This window comes from Metopolophium dirhodum, chromosome 7, assembly GCF_019925205.1.
Source record: "Metopolophium dirhodum isolate CAU chromosome 7, ASM1992520v1, whole genome shotgun sequence".
Classification (NCBI taxonomy): domain Eukaryota; kingdom Metazoa; phylum Arthropoda; class Insecta; order Hemiptera; family Aphididae; genus Metopolophium; species Metopolophium dirhodum.
The window spans coordinates 18,228,039-18,255,020 of NC_083566.1; the positions used below are offsets into that span (position 1 = coordinate 18,228,039).

Consider the following 26,982-nt stretch of genomic DNA (forward strand, 5'->3'; position numbering starts at 1 on the left):
GTAGGTAATTAATAATTGATTGTTTTGTTTATTAAATAACACATTTTCCATTTTAAGTAGCTGTACCCAAATTTCACATGTTAATTTATGTCTTATATTGTGTGGAGTCGTTTTAAACTGTAATTTTTATCATGCACTAAATACTAAATAGTATTACTTAACTGTATTTGTTTATTATAGTTATATAATCTATAATCTTTATATTTAAAAATCTGTAACTCTCTATCTCCAACTCAAGCTTAGCTTAAAGAAGATAGATAATTGAAAACGTTATATTTGTTAAAATAATTGTGTATGTATTCTTTTTTTCAATTAATATAAAAAAAGTATTATTTTTTCATATTTTATATTAATTTGCAAAATTGTATTACATAATTATAATTATCTATGTTTTGCTGATTTTATAATATAAATATACATAGGTACATTTTATTACTTTTTTGATCTAACAAAAAATGCATTAATCGACTAATTTAAGGCAACGAAATTTTACCACGGTCAATTTCTAAGACCAATCTTTGACTGTATCCCACATTTATTATATTAAAACACGTTAGGATAAACATTTTAATTTTTTGTTAAATTCGTTTGTAGAATTATTTTTGTAGAAGAACGCCAGTAGTTTTTTCTGACCTTATATCATTTTTAAATGGGTACATTTTGTTGCATGTTTTAATTTAAAAAAAATTTATAATAATTATTAATACGTTTTTCAATCTACAGTTTTTATTTCCCGGGTATTATAACCTATACCTCTCAAATGTTTTTTTTTATAATTTATATGTATAAAAACGAATTGCTGTTCGTTAGTCTCGCTGAAACTCGAGAACGGCTGGACCAATTTTAATGGATTTTTTTGTATGCGTTTGGGTGACGCCTTGGATGGTTTAGATTCTAAAATCATCCCCCCTAGGTCCAACCAGGGGATGATTTTAAACGAGGATTTAGAGATTTACGGTGGAAATTTTTGTTTATAAATGGTTGCCATGTGTTTTAAAGCTATTATAATAATAATTATTGGTTGCCGTGAAACCAATGTATTTATTCAGTGCATTTAATTTTTTTGTACGCTGTGTTTTGATATTATATGTATCGGTGGTCAATCCACTGTAGGTGGAATTAAGTAAAAACGACAAACTTGGTATTATTTTGATACTTTAGAGTTAAATCATTTTTACAGCACGGGGTCCGCGATCTATCGCAGATCTATTGCTTATCTACCTGATAATATACTGCTGCGAATAAGAATTTTTATTCCGGGCAACAGAAAAGTCAAGATGAATCTAGAACATCATACACCGAATATTAAATAAGGCATTGAACAAAGTTTGAGTCATATACAGTTTGTACATTTAACGGGTAACGAAGTGCACGGGATCAGCTAAAAATATATGAAAATAAAATATTAATTTATTATTATCATAGTACCTATATAGGTATAAAGTTTATTTATTTATTTTGTTAAAGGTATATTATTTATAATTGTATCATATCACATACATCATAGTGAAAAAAAAAACAACAAATAAATAAAAAATACAAGGGGTCGTCATTCTTTCCTATAATTATTACTGCAAAATATAAAGAAATTAGATATTTTTACGTAAAAAAATCGATGTTCCAAGTACCTATAGGCACAGAGTGTGTTTCGGAGCACCAAGTGTCGTTTTACGTTTCACACCTCGACGAAACCCGACAAGTTTGAAACGATATCGGGTTTCCACTGAGCACGATGCGTCTCTATAATAATGTAGAATAATATTATCTAATATATTATAATATAGGTACCTACATACTATTATAAAATACGATCCTGTGTTTTGAGAACACGAAAACAGGGGTGCATCCTGCAGCGTGCCATCAGGGTCCGATGGTAAACGGTATTATTGGCAGCGTATAATTTTATAATAATTGTAGGGGTGAATAATAATAATAATAATAATAATATTGGCTTTTATGATAGGTATAGAGCATCTATGTACATAATAATATGTCGTTGGTAATAATGTTGTAGGTACCACTAAAGAACGATTGCCGTAAAGCTGCATACATTGACCATTATAATGTACTTGCAACAGACGGCTCAATATTTCTAGTTAACGAACTATACACGAGCAAATCGGAATAATAATGATTTTAATATAATCTGCTTACGGCGTTATCCTGACGTTATGTTTTGTTCATCTCGCGTGTTTAAAAATTTGTTTTACGCAAAAGTCGTCGACCGGATGACGGATTGTTTCTTTTCGCCGTGTAGGTATTATATATTATGTTGAGAAGAAAAAATTATATCCTGAATCGTTCATTTTATACCTGACGTCTCATAAATCGACGTTCATTTTTGAATTCGAACAATTGTACCGTATATTTCAAATTATTATATCGGCTTGTGTAATTTGTGTATTTATATTTTAATGTTAACTCATCTTAATAAAAAAAAAGCGTAGGAATACTGTTTTGAAAAAAAAAAAATAATAATAATATTTCATCGAATTATTTTGTAAACCCAATCAGTTTTATATTTGAATAATATGATGTAATATTTCAATAATAATATTTTAGGCACCTATATATATATCTATATTAATACACTATATGTTCTTAGCTTATAATTTACATGTTGGTAAAGTATTATTATAGGTATTAGGTGCATTCTGGAATATGGAGAATATAGGAATATAGGAGGTTAGGACGCGAGGTGTACCTGCGGTGTTCATTATTATATTTATAAAGTTATTAGAGATTATAAAACTATCCTAAGAGATTCAATAAATTTAGTGAATATAGTGATAGCTGCAGGATACTTGGTAAAATAAATTTCCAATTCGTTTTCAGAAATGTATTAGTGACTTTAAACTTTAATTAAAATAATTTATAACTTTTATAGATAAGGATATATAAATATTATAATTTAAAAAATTTTAAATTTGTTTTCTAGCAAAATGTACGATATTATCAATTTACACAATTTAAAAAAATTGATACATGACAATAGAGATTTTCATTAATTTAATTTCTTATAATAAATTCTTAGAAATAAAGTAATTGTTTTTCTATGGATTCAAATTATAAGATATGTTCATTATGAATTTTGATTGCACTTTGTTACATTTTGATGTTCCAAGTGGGTAGAAAAATAATATAAAGAAAGTGAATAAATTAATAAATGAAAACCTACTATATAGTAGAAGAGAGTTTCCAGTTTCTTTTGTTCAAAATCTGGGTTCATTGAGTTCAGTATTTAATATTAGTAAATACTAAATATCATTATGCAAATAGTGCGACCATTAACTACGTCAATATTATCCAAGTACAAATATAAATTGTTATGACGTATGATTATTATTTATTTTGTACTAATTTATTATTAATATAACGAGTCAAGCTAATGAAAATTACTATACAACACAGTTTATGTCAACTGTCTAGATTAATAATTTCAAAAATTGAATTTTCAAGTTGCTTTTAAATGTATTTAAATACCATTTCTTAGATTAATTAAAATTGAATTATGTTAAATATGCTTTAAAATGGAATTTGTTTTAACAATAGTTTAACACTAGAACTAGTTAAACAGATACTCATATTATATATATATATATATATTATATATTATAATTATATTATAATATATGCCAACGATGGTTTAATAACACTACATCCTTAAGGCTAATTATAAAATAATGTACCTATATGCATAATATAGTAGTTATTCTTGTTATTTTCGTTTCGTGTATATTATAAGTTACCTCAACTCAGATTGTGCACCATGAAAATAACGTGTCCATACGATCGTTTCTCGATAAGTGTTTGTTAGAATATATGGGTAATAAATAAACAAATCATACATGGTAATTAATTATTCGTCGAAGAATATTTTATACATTTACCAAGACCCCATGAAAATCAATCCGATGTAACGTCTTACGCGATGACTTTGGTTACTAAAAAATGTATTTTCATTATCATAATGTTGGCATATAATTAAATAAACAAATAAAATGTGGTTCGGGAAAGACAGGTTTGCGTCTGGTATAATAATAAATTGCTGCAAAATGTTTTTTGAACGAAAATAAAACGGCTATAAAATAAATGAAGATTTTTAATTAACTTTATACGGTTATATTACCTACTCATAATTATTAGGTGCCTTGATATCTTTTGAAATAAAACATCAAATTTTTATCTTAGAAACAGCAAACCCCGCATTTTGTCATTGACGAGTTGGTTATTATAATTAGGTTGTATTAATATGTATAGAGTTATTCGTTAGTAAATACAGCTTAAATTATCTTGTGCGCGTGTATAGAACGAGCCGTACAATTAAAATAATATTGTTTTCAAACGAATGAATTAATCTGTGAACCTATAATTATAAAAATATTCAAAATGTACGTTTAAACAAACAAACGTGAATTATGGAAGAGATGATTATAATTTTAATAATACAGGAACTAACCTGCATGTATGATGATTTTTTTTTTAACACACGCGTTGGCTCTCGTGAGATATAAAATAAAATTGAAAATAATAATATATTATTATACCCTATCAACGGTTTTATTTTATTTTACTCCTGTCGCGACTATCCAATGTAGAGATAGATTCATCAAAAGTCATAATAATTGATCACAACAAAACGTTTATTCATCTTTAACCAATAGCATAGTACGATATACTCTTAAAAGTCACAATATTATAGGTATGAGATCATTATATTACCTACACCTTTGTAATGTATTTACACAGTGACACAATCGAGAATACATCGATAGCCATAAATTATGTCCAACACCAGGATTAGTTTAGGTACGCGCCATGTGGTTATATAAATACCTACATAATATATATTTAACGACACTGTAGTAAATCATTTGCAAAAGAAATCTAAATAATTTGAAATTCCCACACATAAGAAATTGTTATATAATAATTATATTTCTATAATGTAGGTAGGTAAGTAGGTAGTTAGAACATTTAATTTAAAATTAAAACTGAAGTATTTTATTCCAGGTCACTCATAATAATAATAATAATTTTATTTTTTATATTAAATGATCATACATGATAGTGACGTTTTAAATGACAATTTAAAATAAACACAATCATAAATGTTGTTAGAGGGGTTAAGCGTATAATATGAGTATATGATAGTTTTAAATTATGCACCTACGACCATCATAAAAAACCTATATTTACTACGTTTATGATTATTAATTGTATTTATTCTCACAACTGGTAGGATTAGGTGATAGAATGAAAATTCATAAACATTATATTGTATTTATTCAAAACTTTGTTGGCTATCAATGAAATGTAACCGGATTAACCATTAATCTATAGGTACAATTCAATTATTTATCATTGCAATTTGCAATACAAATATATGTTTCAGCATAAAACTATTAGAGAATTTTATAGAAGGAATTGTTATTAACATGAATTGTTATTTTAACATGTTAAATATAATTAATACATTTTTAAAAATAAGGAATTCGATCTGCTGTAGAGTACGTGTCGAGTATACCTTGTCATTGAGTAAGTCATTGTAATGGATGTGTTATATTCGAATTCAATGATAAATCATTGTACCTATAATATGGCTATATATGAAAATGATTTTTAATGGAGACGGCCTTTCGACTATCAGCATAAATTTCTAAGAAAATTTTACTACCCATATTTTTTTGAAAAATAATCGCATAATAAATATTATTATGATATTATTAATGGTACTCAAGTCTATAGGTTATTAACTTATAAGTCAATACCAGCTTACTACATATAAATACATAGTGAATAAGTTCGTATTGTAAATTTAAAATAAGGATAAAATGAATTTAAACATTTTGAACATTTTATCGTGCTAAATAAATACTAAATATTAGGTAATACACAAGTTCCTACGAATAATATTTTTCAAATTACAACAAAATAATTAGAATTATAACATTTTGTTTAAATAATCAATTTCATTGAAAATTATATCAATGCAGTGGTAATAATATTAATATGTAGTTTTGATAATTTTATGAATTTGAAATATTTCGTCGTTTTAACAATTTTGTCAAAATTTGAATGAATATCAATTAATATCAAATATCAATCCAGTTATCCAGTTCATCATAGGTAGTTTATAATAGAATAAAAAATACTAAATATGCAAATTATTATTTAGTTAAAAATGCATTAAGTAGGTACATTTTTAGTTTAAGCATTTAAGGTTTTAAAATGCAATGCAAGTTTTAAAAAAAATTTAACATAGAAATTTAACATACCTATACATACATTTTTCATAAACGATTGAAGTTCATATTTTTACGACATTAAATAAATTTCATACGTGGAATATACAACAGTTTTTATTGTTTGAAATATTGTAGTTTACCTGCTGTGACTCAAAAAATATTTCAAGTTGATTTCAGTTATTTAACAAATTAATATTTTAAATTTTATGTATTTTTTTTTAAATACTAACCAAGCAAAATTAAATTACAATATTTTTGTAATAGTTCTAAAGTATTATATTTATACAACTATGCTGATGGTTCTGTGTTTCTTTTTTTTTTATTTGTTAAATATTCAGAAAAATTGTGTTTGCCATATTTTTATTGCCCATTTATCATTTTTGTTTTACAAAATGCAAGTTTAAAATATTAACGTTTAATAATATTCTTTTTATGCCTTTAAATCGACCTCCATTATTTTTTGAAATGCGGAAAGATCTTGAGAGTAATCGCCTTCTCAAAGTGTACGATGTCAGGAAATAGTGAATTACTGAACGCAATAATATAACATTCTTGGATATAAAAAATAAGTTAAATCTATTTTATGCTTTAAAAACTTTTTAGCAGTTAAATATACATTTGAGAAAAGTATTAATTCAAAGTTGAAATTCGAACTAGAGGACAAGTATATGTTGACAGATATTATATTATAATATTGTTAAGTAAATTTAGAGTATCAGCCTGTACCTAAAATATAGGACATAATAATATATGTACTAACATAATATATTATATGATGTAATGCCTCAGACGATAGTCTTCTCAAACTGCTAAATTGTATACGATACTGATTACTGAGTAGTTAAAATTCGATAAAAAAAATTGTACATTTTTGTAAGTTATGTTTTTTGGAATACCCGTTTTGTTGAGTCAGTCGCTAGGATCGACATGAATGATTTTCGATTTTGTATGTGTTGTGTATTCAACGATAAATTACTACACATTTTTCTTTCACTTTTACAGACAACTGCAGCTTACAGGTACGACATTTATTACTTTATTAGTGTGGGTTTTGTGTTGCAAACTTACAGTGTTTGATGAACCTTTTTATCGAAGAATAAAAGGAAAGTACGCTATTTGAATACGATATTACGCGATAAACGGAAAATGCAGGGCCCGTGAAACAACGTTTGCACCTCTTACGGCCACATGTGTACATTTAATATACTATTATATTGCACACGATATTACTTATATAGTTATATGTTATAAGTTCCAATACAATATATTATTTAAATTCCACGGTTTTTATGTCTTCTAAATTACGAAAATTATGTAACTTATACCTATATACCTCCTATATTATTTATGCTTAAAAATATTGTTTGAAAATAATCCGTTATTTGGATATATATTAAAATATATAGTTTCGACATGAATGTGTATTATACAAGTGTATTATGTATTTATTTTGTTGTAAAAAACAAGTTATGATTTTCAGAGAATCATACTATAATTATGTAGTATAATAAACATTTTATAATATTTAAAATGGTTGTAATTTTTTTTTTTATTGTAAAATATTATGAAAAATGTATGTAGTACATAGGTTATAATGTAATATTATATAATATTGTGATACCTAGTTGAATAGTGGCCTTCATTTAATATTGTATTGTATATGCGGATATTATACAGTGTAGAAAATCCAATCTATTACTTGGAGCGTGTTAAATTACGAAAAAATCGATTTATAAAATAATCGTCGTCCAACAAAGTACGTCGATGTCAAGATGAGCGCATCATTGTTACACGTTGTTTGTTTTGTGGGGGCGGGTACAGTACAAATTGCTTCGTGTGATGCAGCTGAAATCATTTTCGTTTACTGGTTTTCCGATTAATTATGAGGTGGCGGCGGCGCGGGCACGAGCGTTGAATGAATTTAATAAATTTCAATAAAAATGTTTACAGCATTATAAGGTAACTACCTTCTTGGCGGTGCAGAATTGCTAGAGCAGGAGCTATAGGGATAAAATATGAAATAATATAGGATCTGTGCGCGCGTTTCTGATGTATGTATGTTTTCGAAATGTATATATACATATTACATATTATATAATAATAATGTATTATATACACTTGATTTTAATCGGATCGATCGATCGGAAATGAGTGGTTAAGTTTTTATTTTAATACAAATAATCATATGATAATACATATATTTATTACATACACGTATACTGCACACACATGTACACACTTACGGTCCAGTCAAGGTCTCGTCGTCGTCGCGCTAACGAGTCTCTGAGTTATTACCGTGTCCGACTTGCTCGCGCGTTTATATACACATCGTATGTATACGTACACACATACACACACACACACTTGTGTGTAGGAAAATAAACCGGTCAAATTTAATTAAAGACCGCGTCGTGCGCCGTCGTCGGGAGAGATAGATAGATCTGGTCTTGCGGGGAGTGAGACCCGGGCCGCAGATATACACATAGAGAGAAAGAGAGAGAGAGAGAGAGACATGACGATAGAGCGTGCAGGAGAGACGCGAAGAGTACATAATATAATATCCTACGAAATATAATATAAGTACGCTCCGGGCACACACAAAATACGCGACGACGGCGGACTCGAGAAGACGCCCATCGTGTTTGTTTTCCGATTATCGCGCGCGGCATATACATAATATAATAGGTACTAGGTACACGTCCGACACTACGTTATTATTAAATGGTTATTTTATCTCCGGAGTATTTTTTGTTCATCTTACCTGGAAAAAAAAAACGTTCTTCCCCGACTCTATGTTTATTATTATTATTATTATTATTATTATTATTATTATTATTATCGTCATTATTTTTTAAACAAATACACCGTAGCCCGGTGACGCAGGGTATGTACGGCACGGGGGAAGTCTAGGCGATTCGGATCTCTCGATCGAAAATATTTCATGTGTGCATTGGTTAGAAGCTCCTAGCGCAAAATTGCATATGGCAGGCATAGGTACAATTATAGTTTTCGATTAATAACGAAATTATGGCCGTTCGAAATGACGTTTCTACTGTTTCTAAGACCAATAAAAACCATCCGTAATTATTATTTTGCATCGATTTTTCACTCTGTACAGATACACTAATTATAAGATGTACAGTAGTATTTGTACTTGACAATAATTACCTACCGATTTAAATATCATTCTACTGCAGTTGGGGACAGCGTGGTGTTAAACGTAACTTTGAAAATGCGCTCTTGATGAAAAAGTTTTACATGTACTTTTTATTACAAAATTAAATTTGGATAATATTGTACAATATATAATGAGTATTTAAGTCGTACACCATATTATGGGTCCCATACACCGTAGTATATTAGCACGTTATATAGAAGTGTATATATTTTTTTTAAATCTAAATTATAGCAATTTTTCAGTACAATCGAATGTTATATTGTTTAGAACTGGAATAATTTGTACACCAGGTATATTATGTCAAACACGCGGCCCTTGGCTAGTTTTGTATGGCTTATAGATATCAATAATAATGAACAATTAAATAAAAAAAAATAATTATACAATTTTTCTTTCAACTGTCACATTTACATTAGTGAGTGGTATACATTATATGTTACTTTTCTCTCTTATCTTCTGATAAACTGTAATAAGTACTGTATAGTATTGTAAGTTATGAATGAAATTAAAAATTTGTATGAATTGATTTTTTTTAATAAATCTGCATGTGTGGCCCAGTTAATACTTTCAGTTTGACATGCTTATTGTTCACAAATCGTTACTCCCAAAGTGAAAATTTAATATATATTATATATTTTTTCAGTCTTTATATACCTATCCAATATTGGGGCTGAATTTTATTCTTGGGATTTTTCTATATCCGTTTCCGCGGCACGTCCGATGAATGTTTATTGCTATGGCCAAAAACGATTTATTTTCTACCTCTTGCAGTCTTGCAGTGTCTACCTTTTGTAAAGGGCTCTTATGGGGCCACTGACCCAACCCTGTAAATCGCCTCGGGAAAAGTGCCGATTTCGTTTGTAATTTAGAATCTGTAGCCTGTAGGTAGTCAACGATCTGAAAATTAAATTTGTTTCTATTTCGTGAGTTCAATAAATAGTAGCTTGTTACACAATTTAATAAGTTTATTATTCGAACCATTAACAGCCAATAGTTGAGTTTAATATAATTTTAAATATAATTACCTAACGCGGAGTTAATCAAATTCGTACTACTTATAACTCGAATAAATAATATATTTATGTATATAAAGAAATAAAACATTATCTATTATCTATTTCCAGTAATGTGAAATGATATTGTATTTTTAATGGAAAATAAATATACATACTATTTAATCTTATTATTATATGTTAAAATACTTATTTGTTCAGAAGCATGTATCTATTATTTCTAATTTTAAAATAAAAATGTTCAATCAATATAGGATTATGGTATATTTAGTAGATTTACTTAAAATATTTTATTGAATTATTGTTTGTGAATAATTTTTACGATGCAAATTGAAAATATGATTTACGAGAACTAAAAGGGTAGGTATAGCCCTACAGTTCAACCCTCTGTTTAAACAAATAATATTAACATTTAAACTAAATTTATTTGCTATTGATGACCATTATATATAATTTATTAGTGATACCATCTGCTTATGTAAATTGTAATAAATATACATAGGTTAAAAAATAATCTATAAATCTTAAAAATAAACGAGCTAATGTCCTCGAAAAAAACGCTAGTAAAGTTTTGAATAAAATATTCGATAAAAAAAATCAGTCTGCACTGTACAGTGAATGTAAATTTGTAAGGCACAAGGTGTTTGTAATTTTTGCAAGTCAATAAATGGAAATAAATCTATACATTTTTACCTACTGATAAAAAACAACATGCACACCAAGATATTTTTACCAATAAAAAACGTATACAAATATATATTTAACAGTTTAAAAAACGAATATAAATTATAACACTAATTTGAGTGTATAGGTATAGGCATTGAGTACAACTAATTGTTTTCTACCCCACTTAAATAATAAAAAAAATTACTTTTTTAGAGATATTAATGATATAGGGACAAAATATGCAGTTAAATATTTTAATGTACCTAATCGTATTTGATAGAAATCAATAAATATTTGGTATATTATAACATTGGTTACAGTCTTAAAATTTGAGTGGAGATAATACGTTAATATTATAAACCCACCTCGTTCTCAGATAGGATCGTACGGTTATTATTATTATTTATAATGCTGATGCATGCGCGTCCATCATTATGATTAATATATTTATCCGTATAGGTGATTCAAAAAACGTACAATGTAGCTACACCATAGAAAATATGTTGTTTTTACACACAAAATATTTAAATATATAGGTATAAGAAATTCGTATTTACATTATGCTTTAAGTATAGACAACACGCAACGATCGCATGCCAAAATAAAATATGTACCTACGCATTATGTAAACTAAAATCGTTTCGATAATTTATCATCCCAATAGTGATTGCACGTACCTACGAGCTTACCGAGATTGTCGTAGTATTAGTCATGCTTTCCAATAATAGGTGTTTTAATATTCGGACAGGCTAACGTGAATAAGTTGTGCCTATATCTATATACTAAGTATATAGACTTAGTTGAGAATATTATATACTTCATAAGCACTGCAGTGAGAGTTAGTCATGGATTCGTCGCTCGGGGGTAATGGTATAAGAGTTTAACAAACAATAGATTCTCTAAAAATTCACCAGCAACACGTGACACTGTAGCTATAGACTATACTGTATGTAATGCAGCAGCCGTGGTATATGCCCACTCAAGTCCCCCACTATCATGTAATAATAATTTTCTTTGAATACTTCAGTTGTCTTGGAAAAAATACAACGCTCATCGGAAAAATAATTAAAAGTGGTTATACGCCTATCGTGCGGATTACATCTCACTGCTAGTGAATATTATATTGATTAATATATAATATGGAAAATGAATAGATTAAGATAATATTTTTTATACATAACAAGAGCTGACTTTGACAGATGACGAGAAGTTCTGAGAATACAAACGATAATCGTAAAAATGTTCATCTCTTTTAGTTTTAATTTTAATAATGAATATTTAATTAATTTAAAACTTGTGGTTTATAAAAAAAATATAATTTGAAAATGTATTTTGTATAATGGATGAGCATTCAACTTTGCCCATTAAATATTAAATACGAGTGACTAATTTTTAATTAAAATTACATAGATTTTTTAATATTAAATGCGTTTGGCCATTATTATTATAGATGATTTATTGAAAACATTTTTTTCAGGTCGACATTTTATACACAATGTATTTATTTGGGTGCACGTTTAGAATATTTTGGTTCAGTAAAAGCAAATATACATCACATTTTTACTAACTGATCATATATTGATATATTTTTGAATTTAAAAAAATAGAGAAATCGATACAAAATTAGATTTTGGCACTCGTATTACTTCACTGATCTTAGCGGAAGCAAGTGTTACATATTTTACATTTCGTGTTATCGTAATTATTAATGCCGTAAATTTTTTACTAAGGTACTGAAAGAACAAAAAATAATTAAGTAAATCTCGTAAACCTTATAATTATTCATTTATTTTAATGGACTAACCAGGTAAAATATTTTTCTTGTTAACTTCTTGACAATTATTATGATTACTTTAATTTTGTAAAGAAAATATAATGTTACCTATCTATTAATTCTTCGCACCTTAAATTTTGTAAATGTTGAACATTTTGGGATGACAAAATAAAATCTATCATAACAAGTTGTGCAAAAAATATTTACATGAATCCAATGTATACATATTATATAATATATTAAAATGATTTATATACATGTATGCAATAAATTAAAGGTCTTATTTGAGTGGGTCTTGGGGGTTCAACCCACCACCATCACTGAAACTTTGCTTATATAGTTAATGAATTTAGTTTATGAAACTAAACGAATTATAATAATTCACCATGTTTCTATGATGACTAACTGTATATTATGCTTGTATATTGTTATGTACTGTACCATTGATAATCCTGGGAATCCGAATTTTGTTGGCATTTATTTTGCTATGAATAATAAATTAGCACAAACGATATTTTATCGATGGATAATGATAGCTCATATTGAAGACTAGGTAATAGGCATATTATTGCTGTTTGTACGTTGTACCCGAATTCAGCTATTGAAGCATATTATACTAAATGTAGGTAATTTTGAATTTTAGATTCTGAAGCGATAAATGTATTCATTTTATAATGATGTGTGGTTTATTTCTATTTATTTATTTATTTTATTCTGTCTGTCATCACTCTTTTAGGACAGTAAAAATGCTTGGATTTTTGTCAACAGTATCTTTTCTGATAGGAAAGTAAATCCAGTTAGTAGGTACTTTGGGGGGTCAAAAGCTTGAAATTTTAATTCAAGGCTCCTGATATATTGTTACAATAGCAGTTGAAAAATATTAAAAATACATATGCATAATTTTATTTTATAAGCATTTTAACTTCAAATGTTGACAACATTTATCAATTTTGAATTGTAAAAATGATTTTGTAGTTAAAAATGTATAAAATGTTCAACTTTTAATGCTATGGATTCAAAATTTAAAACAAGATTCCACGTAGGTATTATTCTGTAACCAAAAAATATAAAATATAAAAACACACTACACAGTTTATTTTATGTTCAAATTTGGACGAAAATTAGATATTTAAACGAAGAAGAACGATTTTAGTTTTGTGTTATATTTAAAACATACTATTCGTGGTTACTTGAAAGTTTCAAAGTATATTATTATATTATACGAATATGATAATAAATAAATAATAATAATTCAATTTAACCGGCTAGTATATCAATAATAACTATACTTATATATGTACCTAAATATAATATAAAATATCCTAGGCTGTCAAACCGTCTCTGCTCAGAATCGATTTTCGTATACAGTGATATTTATTTGTAAATGATACAAATTGCTGCTTACTGGGAAGAGAAAGGATTTTGGAGACCGACACGACATGAAGATATCATTAAATTCAAATTTAACACCACCCATTACAGTCACACACTTGTAATCTACTGTACAGCAGAGCGACTTTTCCAAATAAATCTTTTCTTTTGAAATTATTAGTTACATTACCAGTTTTGACTTCAACAACACAACGCACATTTTCTACCATGATAAGATTAAAAATATTTACGAAACTCATCAGACCAAGTACATTGAAGTATGCCCTACAGGTTTTACTAGCTCTTATAACTGGTTATAAGTGTACATAGACAAATAGACAAATTAATATCAAACCAGATCGATCGTTTCGTAAAAGAAAAAAAAGCTGCTGGACTAAATACAATAAAAATATTTAAATTAACGTTTTATAAATGTATCACACATGCAATATATAAAAAACCTATTTAGATGTATTATTATAATATTATATACCTACCTATATTTTTTTATATTATGATAATATAAGATTTGGTTTTTATTATTCAAGTAAATATTTTTATATTAATTAAATTAAAATGCAATTAATTTAGTTCACTGCAGAATATTACGTACAAAATTGTAAAAAAATATCAAAGAGGTACCTAACTGAATATGAATTGTGTTTTAATATTGAAACTAGTTTTCAGGTAGTTTAGATAACAATTACAATAAGTTTTTTTTTAGATAACAATATTACTCAACCGGCATCAATTAGTATTAATCTATACCAATATAATATATTATATATATTATATATATATATTTTTTATCGAGTTAATTTTACTATTAAGTAATTTAATAGGAAATATTTATTATCTAGACCAATAAATAAGATGAACTACACTGTCACTCCTTATTTCTGTAGACAAATTAAAACGATCTTGTAATTTATTACCTAGTTATTACGTATTACTTTTAAAAGTTCTACAATTGAATTTGATTGAATTTAATTCTTTCATGATTAAAATAAAAATCAATTTTATTGATCCATAGAATCTCAACGATTTTTTTAATTATTATTTTTAATTCTTATTAATAAAAACACATATATTTGATATTGTTTTTAGTTTTGGTCAATATATAATAAATTGTTTATATTACAGTACCTATACATATGTATAGTGCACAATATGTATAATATTATGTTTGTACTGATAACTGATAAGAAAGGAACACAATATTGGAAGAGAAAAAAAACTAATGGATACATAAACACTCTTAAATATTATGTATTTAAAAAAAAAAAAAACCTTAATATTTTTCAATAATATAAAAATGTGATTTTATGAAAATTATAGACATGTACCCTTTTTGCATTTAGTAATTCATGTACATACGACACACCACAAATAATATTAAGTGCGAGTGCGACTTGAATAATTTCTAAACAAGCGGTATGTCGTAGGGCCGTCTCGGTACGAGCTAATCGTTGATAACCGTTTAGACGGCGGTCACTTCGACCGCGGTATAGACTCTAACTGTGCGACCGCATTATAAATTCGATAACCACGGTCCACATTGTCGTGCCATAAGTTGAGCTCGGCTCAACTCCGGACATTTTCTGGTAGATCATGGTTAGCGAATGATACCATGATCACAACGGCCAATCCGAATACGACAAAAGCCACACGACACTATGGACGACGTAGCTCGAAACTAGGCAAGGCACACTCAAGAGGACATGGTAAGCGGTAACCGCGATATCTGCTGTCATCGGTTTAATTTCCACGAGAAAACGCGGACCGGCCTTTGACTTCGCGTCGTCCGTCGTACCGTTCGATTGTCGATAAACTCATTTTCACATCGTCCACGACTGCATAGTGCGAAGAAATGTCATCAGTACCTACCTACTATTCTCGATCGTTTGTTTACAAACCTAATCATAACGATTTCCTGTTCAACAATTCACGGATTTTGAGATTTCACGTCGTCTGCAAGGTAAAATCATCTCTGTTAATATGTTATTTATTCACAGCCCACAGGTTTGGGGATAGAAAATAATTGAGAAAAACGGTTATAGTTCGTAAAAGCATATCGTCGGCCTATATAGTGAACGTCATGGGCGGATAGGCCATTTTTGGCCTGCCGGGAAATAATTAAAAGAGGCCCCCACATAAAAAAACACCACAAAAAAAAAATGTATAACAATACACGTTTTTTAAATCATTTATTTATTTTTTAATTTTAAAATAATAACATTCTACCAAATATTGGGCTCCTAGCTCCTAATTATTTATTAATGACGTCTTCTGAATCAATTTTGTTCAGAATATCTTTCTCTACATTCATTAACAACATACTCTCTATACATTCTGACCTATAGTATTTCTTAAATAATTTTTTACAAATTTTAATCTAGAAAATGTACGTTCACATCCTACTTGTGTAATGGATAAAGTAAACATAAATGTATATGTAAAGTGGAGGCCACGATATGTATTTGCGTATAAATTATACTCAACCAACACGTTGTAGTTGTTGGTGGCAGAGCGGCGGCTGCGGGTCGATAGGCGATAAGAAATCTTTTGTAAAATAGATATAAGATTATAGTATAATATAATATAATATTTCAAATTTCTATTGTAATTGTATAATTAATATAAATTAATGAGTCATTGCGTTAACCATAAAAAGGGCCCCATTATCAAAATACGAAGGGGGCCCACTGGGAAATGCCCGATTTCCCGGTAGGCCTATCCGCCCATGGTGAACGTCGTTAACTCCATTTTGTTCGATTTTGGGATTATTTAAGATTAAAATTTAAAAAAGAAAATGCATTGTATGATAAATTCATAACCTCAGTTTTATAGTTTTATCCTCCATGAAATAGATAATTATTAAAAATTCCGATTCGTATCTCCGATGTTTAGACCTGGAAAAAATCGTATTTCCATAATGTTCATTTATCTTTGTAATAAATTATGGAGATACGACATTTGCGAATTAAGGGATTAAATCGATCAAAACCTTTTTTCCTCTACTGTAAAATTTACCATTTTGGACCTTTACGACTTAGTTCGACGAAATTAATAATTATTATTCGTATTACGATTTTTGGACTATGCCTACCCGTTTTCGATAATTGCATATTTTGCATATAAGTACTGTGAAACCTCTAAATAAAGGACACTCTCTGAAATTGTATCTGCTATTCGGAGGGTTCAGTTCGTAGAAAGCGTTTAGTTTGTTCCCAAGAAATTGTACGCTAATTGGAGGTTTCCACTATTTGCAGTTGTCCGTTAGGAGAGGTTTCACTGTATTATTATTATAACATACCTTACCTGGTGCGTGTAATATATATAGAAAACATTGATGAATTTGTAAAATCTAAGTTAAGAAAGTTAAGAAAGTCATATGACGATTTTCAGAACAACGTGACTTCGTTTATAGTAGGTATTTACATATTATTATAACGTGTACCTATTTAGGATTTTTAAATCTTTAAATCTTTATAAGTACTAAGCCTTGGTAAAATAATGCACCGTCCGTCAATTTTTAAAGGGTAACATGGGAAGTTTATAATAAATGTACGATTGAAGCGTAAATATAGCAGTGGATTATTATACAAATACTATCAGCGGCTTTTTACTTGTTCCTTGAAAAATTTCGTTTACATTATAAAAATTAAAATATTGATGTACGACTTTCACGTACGTATAAAATTATACGTATATAATATTATGTGACGCTGACAAAACACGAAAAGTTGAAATATCGTATAATGCTGACCAAGTTAAAATGCATTGAATATAACAATAGCCAATAGGTAAAAAACACACACATTTTGTTTTCATTCAGCATATTATTATTATTGTGAGAATGATGCTAAAAAAATACGAGTTAAAAAATCAGCTTGTATAATAAAATGTACCTTTACAACAATAACTATTATTGTAACAAGTTTGTTCAAAAAAAAACTGATATAGGTAGCTTCAGTAACAGAACATTGCTACTGTAATAAACTAAAATCAATACCAAAGCCAATATCGGTTAATATACTATATAATATAGGTAAACGTACTACAGTGAAACCTCTAAATACCGGACACTCTCGGTCGCTGAAATTGTATTCACTATTCGGAAGATTCAGTTTGAAATACTTGTAAAATATTATTACACAGAAAGTGTTTATTTAGTTTCCAAGAAAATGTCCGCTATTCAGAGGTTTTCACCATTTCAAGGTGTCCATTAGGAGAGGTTTCACTGTGAAGCGTTTAGTTTGGTGTATGTCAATATTATCAGTGAAATCGGTTAATATTTGTTATAAATCGTTTACACCTGCATCTGCCAGTTTACGTGTATGATACTTTAATATTATAATAATAATATGATAATATTAAGTTAAATTAACAATCATTCAAGAGTAAGCTAGCGCTACAGAAAATTTATACCATAATATACTACAATCTTGCACCTGTATCCTTGTCGTAATCTTTTGTATTTAGTTGTTCATATTTTTAAATACCAGATCATAGTTAAAATACCAAAAACTTAATAAGTAAATGTTATTAAGACTTAAGAGTTAAGAGTTAATAATGCAATTTGAAGTCTAAATTGGATACATAATATTGCTTTCAGATACACTGTATAAAAGCTTGAATTAAGTATTTAATTTCTTATGACTTATTTACCGATTACGAACCTTTTGGCAGGTTGGCTGTTCAAAATATACATATTTAAAAAAAATTTAATTATTAAGAAACTATGGAGGAAAATTCTGGGGAAAATACATCTAATTAAAAGAATAATTTAAATTCAAGTCCATTAATTTAAATGAATAATGAATTCTCTAAGTTTTTTTAGTTGTCAGTTCATAAAGTCAAAAAATTTACACCCAATTATGAAAACATGAAATGTACAATTTTTATTTAAAACATGTTATATTATGTACAGTATTTTCTGCTACAATACAGTAATATATATTATAAATAGTATAAATAATTTGTATGCATGAATAATAAAACTTACTCGTATAATATGTTTATAATAATATTATCACTTAAAATTTACGTATACAGTTTGTTTTTCGTATATAAGGGCAGTAAAAGAGACAAAAACGTCTAATATACATTGGCTTAAAAATAATAAAATTTATATTTTCATCAAAAAAATCATTGGAATCATATATATTGCACGAGTTTGGCGAACAAGTCATATTTATTTTATTTGTTCTTTAGAAAAAAAATGAGTTAATTATAGTAATTTCGGATAACCGAATGTTGTCTTTTCCTTTTTAAAGTAATTACAGTATAAAAGGATTTCTTAATGTTAACACAAACAAAAAAATACACAACTTAACAACTACGACTAGTATACGCTTCTTAAATTTAAAGTTATTTACAAAATAAAAATTATATAAGTTAAAATTGAATTGGGGAAAGCACCAGAAAATAAACCTATGGCCGACGGGGTAGCTACACGTTTTTTGTTTTTACTAGTTAACTTGTCAAACCAGTCGAAAATGTCACGTTAGTAATTTGGTTTAACGATGGAGTTACATTATATTTTACTATTTTTGCTGTGAACCACGTAGACGTAGGTACCTATTGTAAAGAAAAAGACACGTCTATTTCCGATGTGATGTGTTCCCAATGTCGGTTCCGAGTTTTAAATGTGGTGGGAGGTTCGTTTGTTCGAGTAGGTGGTATATTGTACAGAAATAATAATAAAAATAATAAAAATAATAATAATAATAATAATTAAAGTACATATCGAGATCATATTTTATGTTTCTGATGGGTTGTTGGTTCATCATTATTCCTCCTGCCGACCCTTTAAAGAGGACCATAGTCACTGAGCCCCGTGGTAGAGGGCATCATGTCCTCGGACGGGTCTGGTTGCTCGTAGCTAAGGGCAGGAGTGGCGTACTGATGTCATACGTGGCTAAGCGGCGCCTGTTTGATAATGTGGTGGTGCAGGCTGGACGATGGGGCCAGGTGGTGGGACGAGGGCAGCGTACTACCTGGAACAGACGGTGCGGGCATGTACTGCAGCTGCTTGCGTTGTTTGCCTGGATTGACGAGCACCGGGTTGGGGCCGCCCTTAGACATACGGCCGCCACCGCCTCCACTACCGACCCCACCACCACCAAACAGCCGACGGGACAGGCGCTTCCACGAGCCAACCGTCTTACCAGACCATATCCACACGCCTGACGTGACACCCATCACCAGCGTCATGAAGTATTTGAGCATGAGCATGGTGTACACCGGCTTGGTGTCCGGGTCCGGTTCGGAGCACGGGCACGCCAGGTGAGCCACACGGTCAGGCATGTACCGGGCCTCGTAGTAGTGGCATCCGATGACGACAGATGCGGGCACGGTGTACAAAACGCTGAACACGCCGATCCGGATCATGAGCTTTTCCAGTTTGTCCGCCTTGCTTCGGCCCACCTGCTGCTTGATGACGTTTCGGATGCGGAACAGCGAAACAAACCCGCCCAACAGGAACGATATTCCCAGCGCCAGGTAGACGACAAGCGGCGCCAGGACGAACATTTTAAGGTTATCCGGGTTCTGGTTGCCCACGTAACATACGCCAGCGAACGCGTCCCCGTCGACGGCCGACATGACCAGCACGCCAAGCGACTTGACGGTGGGTATCAGCCAAGCGGCCAGGTGGAAGTACTGTGAGTAGGACGCGATCGCCTCGTTTCCCCACTTGAGACCAGCTGCCAGGAACCATGTGAACGCCAGTATGACCCACCAGATGGACGAGGCCATGCCGAAGAAGTAGAGCAACAGGAACACAAGCGTGCACGGCGTGGGCCCGGACGCGTTGTACTTGACGGAACCGTCGGGCTCACAGGCGACCGCGTCGTGGCCTGCGTACACTCGGATCAGGTACCCGAGGCTGACCATCAGGTAGCAACCGGACAGGAACACGATCGGCTTTTCCGGATACTTGAAACGCTGAGTGTCGATGGTGTACGTGGTGAGTGTCATCAGCGTGGTGACGCAACATATGCTCGACCACAGGGCGATCCAGGTGGACGCGAAATCCTTCTCTTCGTCGGTGAACAGCACGGCCCGGCAGGGCATCGCGCAGTTGTCCACGCCCGCCACGGACACGCCACTGCGGTTGTACCGAACCGATTCCCTGTCGATGGCTACTAGCGGCGGCCGGCACTTGCACTCGCACCCGTCCTCGTCGCCAACACCACCGCCGCCGAACGCATACTTCTCGCATCCCTTGGCCCTGCTACCCGGCTTGCACTTGTTTGCCAGTGACGCAGTCGGCTTCTTGGTCGGCTTGACTGGCACGTGCTGATGCTGCTCGTACACGTCTTGGGCCATGCACAGTTCCGGGCCGCCGTGCACCGGCAGCTTGTCGCACTGCATCTTCTCAGGCCACACAAACCCGTACCGCTGCATGACCGGCAGACACCCGTCCCGGGCCCGTTCGCACACGCTCCGGCACGCCTGCAGTGGCCGCTGGTACTCTTCGATGCAAATGGGTGTGTACACGGAACACAGGAAAAACTTGAGGTCCGCCGAACAGTTGATCTCGACCAGTGGCCAGAACTGATGCACCTCCATGCCGGCCTCCTCCTGCGTCTCGTGGTTTAGCTGGTTAGGCATCGACGTCATGTTGTACCCGATGCCCCGGCACATCGGTATGGTGATCTCTTCGCAGCGCCCCGCCGCCGGCACGGCCGCCACACCGGCCACAGCCCCCGCCGACGCCGCCGCCGTGTTCGTCACGGCCACCGGCTGCATGTTGCAGACGGCGGTGGCCGCGATCGCTAACAACACGGCCGCCACTAGTGTCGGCGCTGAGCACATATCTGCGACACTTCTCGGCACGGTAACGTCCGGCGCACGTGTCCGCGGTTGTAGTCCAACGAAAATGGATCCTTTTCACGCTCGAGTTCTGCGTGACGACGACGATTCCGAGTGGTTACGAAACTTCATGACCGTATCTCAACACCTGAAACACACGGATGAAAAAACGTGTAAATATTTTCCTTCCAATAATAATTATATAATGAGTGGTATAGGTAGGTAGTAGGTACGTACAAGGCAGTACTCAGAACACATTTTTGGGAGAGGGAGGTTGAACCCTTATTCCCCCTCGTAGGTACGGTCTTGGGTAGCACTTACTACTTACAAATAATATCAATAATAAATAAACATTTCATAATATAAAGCAGGGTTTTCTTAAAATCGTGTCGTGCATGCATACATTACATTATGACAATATCTGACATTATCACCTACGGGTACGTACTATTAAATATAAGAAACACGACACGGTATATAGTAGGAACTCGTGGCTTCTTACTATGCGATTCACCGGTGTGCGCAAATAATAGTACAATCTAGGTACTCCGTATGGTTCGGTAAAAAGAAGTAAACATACGTTTCGTGTCAGAGACCGGATGGAACGTTGACATGGTATTCATAATATACCTAATAAACATGGTATTTGCATTAACAATTTATATTTTTATCATCGTGTGTGATGTGTGATTTATAGTTATAGCTCATTACTATAGTGAAAAATACAAATATTTTTAAGCGAAAGTAAAGAAGCATCTTATGTATCTTGAATTTTTCGTATCCATAATTAATATAATAAGCAATATGAAAAAAGGTTATACATAAAATATAAAAACGCAAAATAAAAGTTAAATAATTTGTATCTTTATATGGTTCGTGGATAGATATTACCAGCTATATTTGTAAAAGGACACTGCAAAATAAACATACCATCGCATACAAATCCTAGTCTTAGTGATTTCTATTATATATTATGGTATACCTATATTATAATATATATTGGTATTATATTATTTTATTCTATACAATGATTACAATGTGTATTCGTATTGAATTCCACGAACGATCCGGTCTGAGAAAAATACACATGCCAAAGATTAGTATTTTAGCGCTGTGTTGTTGCGTACGTTTCACGCGTGGGTCAGACGTGTCAAAATATATGGGGTGCTTCGGGAATGTATCGAGAACAGATGTATGCATTCATATTGATATATTTTTGTTAAAAATGGTTACATGTTTGATGTTTTCTACGTATATAATATATATCAATATTATGTGTACACTGTACACTGAAGTGGACAGACAAACTCCAGAACAATTTCGGTGAATATTATTATTTACAATCTGTGACGTGAATGCATCATGACGGTTTTCACTTTTCACCCTATTCCGATCTCGGGGGTAAACTATATTACCGGTCGCTGAGCGTTGATTGCTGCTGTACGGCGAGGGTACAGGCGATGACGGTGAAATCGAATTCCTGTATAATACCTAATACATATGCAGTATCTCGGCCAAATGCCGAAAACGAAACTAGAATAAGGGGCCCGGTAATTGCTGCGGAACCCAAGCCGAAACGATTGGAAATGACGAGTCGTCGGGCGGCTAACGAATTTATAGTCACTATATTATATTGTATGATGTATATATGCCTCGATGACGAAACTTCGTTATCCTCTTCGTCGCCACCGACGACCGCGACGTCCGTATAATATATTACGCATACATTATACATAATATATATATGTATATAATTTGGAGGCACATGCGAAATGTATACAATCCCGTTTCTGAAATTGCGAGCCAGCTCCTACTCGAGGTGAATAGCGAGCAAATAACAACACTCCATCCCTCAGCCATCCATGCCCTATGTATAGCATAGTATAATATATATTTAGTCGTAGGCGTCACACTCGCACACACATATAGGTACGTTAATTTAATTTCTCCCCGTTTCGATGGCAAACAAAACGCGTCAGCTATATAATATAATATATATCTGCCGCCCGTCTGTCGTGTCTAACGACGCGGAATCGTCGTACTACGGCTTTCGTGTGTGAACGGTGGTGACTATAATAATATGTCCTCCTCTGTTCGTCATCATACGTGTCATAAATGTTGTAATATTTCTATACGGAGCACGTATATTGGTATATTAAACGTACGATGGTGACGACGACGACGTGTGCGCGGTAAAAATTACGAGTTTGGGCGAGTTTGACTGCGGTGCAGAGAGTCTCGTATATAGTTATCGTAATATACATGGCATAATATTATTATTATATACCCGACATATACCCAAACGAATCGATTTTCGAAAAAAAAAATCGTACACATACGCTTACAGAATCGGTCTACATTATACCTTCGCGACGACGCGACGGGTACGTTCAACTCGACGCGTTCAAGACGTACATTATACCTACGTATAGTGTATCGTGTGTTGTGCTGTGCGCGCTTATTAACAGTTCGCGTGACAAATCGTCAAGACTACACAGCGACGTACTATAGGGTACCTATATAATGATAATGCCAACGATATGATTTATATATATATTATATTATATTATTATATATAAATATATAATATAATGAAACACACGCGGTTCACAATAGACGAGGAAAATAGATTGAAAAGCGATTTCGATGTACGTGTACATACAGTCTGGCCGCGGTATTCCGTCTTCGGCCAATCTCGCTGGCAAGGAAATATAATATAACATAATAATAATTAACTCTCTCATCGTTACATTATCCTCGTGTGTGCGTGTTGTGTACGACGACACACCAGTGTTGTAGTAGTTATTCATTGTCGCGCGCTCCTCCGGTGGTGTATAGGCGCGGGCCCGTGATACGGTCGAAATGTTTTATGTGTACGAACGACTCTCGTTGGCGTCCCCGACGTATTATCTCTTCTAGACGATCTCGGGGTCTTTTTATTATTATTATTATTATTTCTTTTTAAATAAATCGACTTGTCCGACGTGTCCGTCCGGCCGGTGGGTTATCGGGTTCTTTGTATCTCACGTTTTCCACCCGCTGCGATCCACCACACTCACTGCAGCCGTCGTTGTCATGTAAGCGCGGGGCACAGATTTAAAATTATTAAAAACGACGTACGATTTGAATAAAATATATCACATTTATTATTATTTAATCGACAGCGTCGTGGTATACGGTATATATCTGTATCGAACACTATCTTTGACTATAATATAGTTAATATTAATAATATAATAGATACCTATAATTATACAGGTGTCTTTAATCCAGTTTATTTGGAATGCCGTTTCTCTGATAAGACACATAATATATTGTCGTTTCCAATATAATAACATATAATCCACAACTGACTGGCGACCGTATGGTGTACATAAAAACGTCCATTATATATTTAAATTCCTATGTATACGTCCTATTGCCATGACCTTAAGAATGTGATTAAGTGTGTCGTATAATATAAGATCACGAGAAATATAATAATATAAACGCTCTAATAAAAGGCGACGAGAAAAAACCGTACTTATTGGAATTATTTGTTAACCAAAAAAATTACCTCCTGCAGAGAAGTAAACATCGGGTAAGCTGAAATTTCACGGTGTCGTATATATACCGAGGTTCAAGTCATATTCATCTTCGCCATGCACTCGTGTCTATACATTGGAGGACGAAGTTGTAAATCGTAAAATAGAATTCGAATCTTAACCATTACCAAACAACAATACCTAAGTGGTTTTTAATTTTGGTAATAATAAAACATCATGTTGATACTCCAACGGATGTACGTTATTTTATCAATGTTATCAATAAGTGGACGATTAATTTCACTCAATAAACATGCGGAATAACTTTGGTCGGAACAACAAAATTTTTCAACGTTCAACAAACAACCTTCATCTCGATTAGCATACTATATGTTATATAAATCAAATGGTATAAAGGTACACGTTCGCCGGACTCGAAACGCGTCTTGTTTTATATTATTATTATTTGTATTCCCATTGTCGGTGGAGAATATTATACGTCAACGTTGTCGTCTTCGTGTATTATTTACGTATAATATAGCATATAGTAATAGGAATCAGAATAAAATCGTGAATCGAAAAGAAAAAAAAGACATATTATGGGACGCTGTATTGCACTGTGTATAACCGTGGTCCGAAACGAGGACGACGTTTCATTCATGGAAATGGCACAAATAATATTTTATGCATATACGCGCGCTCGAGAAAGATAATATAATATACCGCCAAGACTTGCTCCCGTTTGTAGTTTTATTCAAATGCGGTTCGCCTCACGTCCGTCGAAAACCCGGTAACCGGTGTACGCGAAACTTCTGTATGACAATCTCGTTTGCGGTGCAATGATAATTTTAAGCCTGCTTGCATGATCTGTCCCGCAGCGCATAAGGATATTATGTCTATCTATATAATATATTTTCCCACTAACTTTAGACCGGGACAAAAATCAAGTTACGGAACCGCGGTCATCGTCATATTCTACACGCGTGATATATCACAGATCTGTGTGGTTATATCGACAAACTTAGTAGGTATATTTTATTATCTATTGACTATTACATATAACGTGCTCGCTATACTTTTGATCCGTTTACGAACGTCGTCCCTCAGCCGAAATTGAAGAGGTCATATATTTACCACAGTGTTTACCACTTGAATATTTTATTATTAATACGATTTTACGAAAACAAATTATTTGGTGGTGTGTAGTATTATTGTAGTAGGTATATTTATAACGTTTTCGCATATTTAATTTTATATTATAACAAATTATGAGTTTATATTCGACGGAGACGCACTGGTTTAAGTGTATCAATTTCGCGGTACCTACGAGAAATATAGCGTCGTTTTCAAAACGAGTTTAACGAATATTTTGAGACTCGAAGAGTAT

The 26,982-nt window shown here is 32.1% G+C and overlaps 1 protein-coding gene across 3 annotated transcripts in view; it reads right to left on the reverse strand.

Annotated features, from left to right (window-relative positions):
• Window positions 1–19,128: 19,128 nt before the first annotated feature.
• The window catches only part of LOC132948085 (frizzled-5), a 70,528-nt gene continuing 62,674 nt past the window's right edge, over window positions 19,129–26,982 (reverse strand). For all 3 annotated transcript variants that reach the window (XM_061018384.1, XM_061018383.1, XM_061018382.1), the window contains one exon: window positions 19,129–22,219. In XM_061018384.1, coding sequence (XP_060874367.1) covers window positions 20,164–22,074 — 1,911 coding nt within the window. In that variant the 5' untranslated portion in view covers window positions 22,075–22,219 and the 3' untranslated portion in view covers window positions 19,129–20,163. The remainder of the gene's footprint in view (window positions 22,220–26,982) is intronic.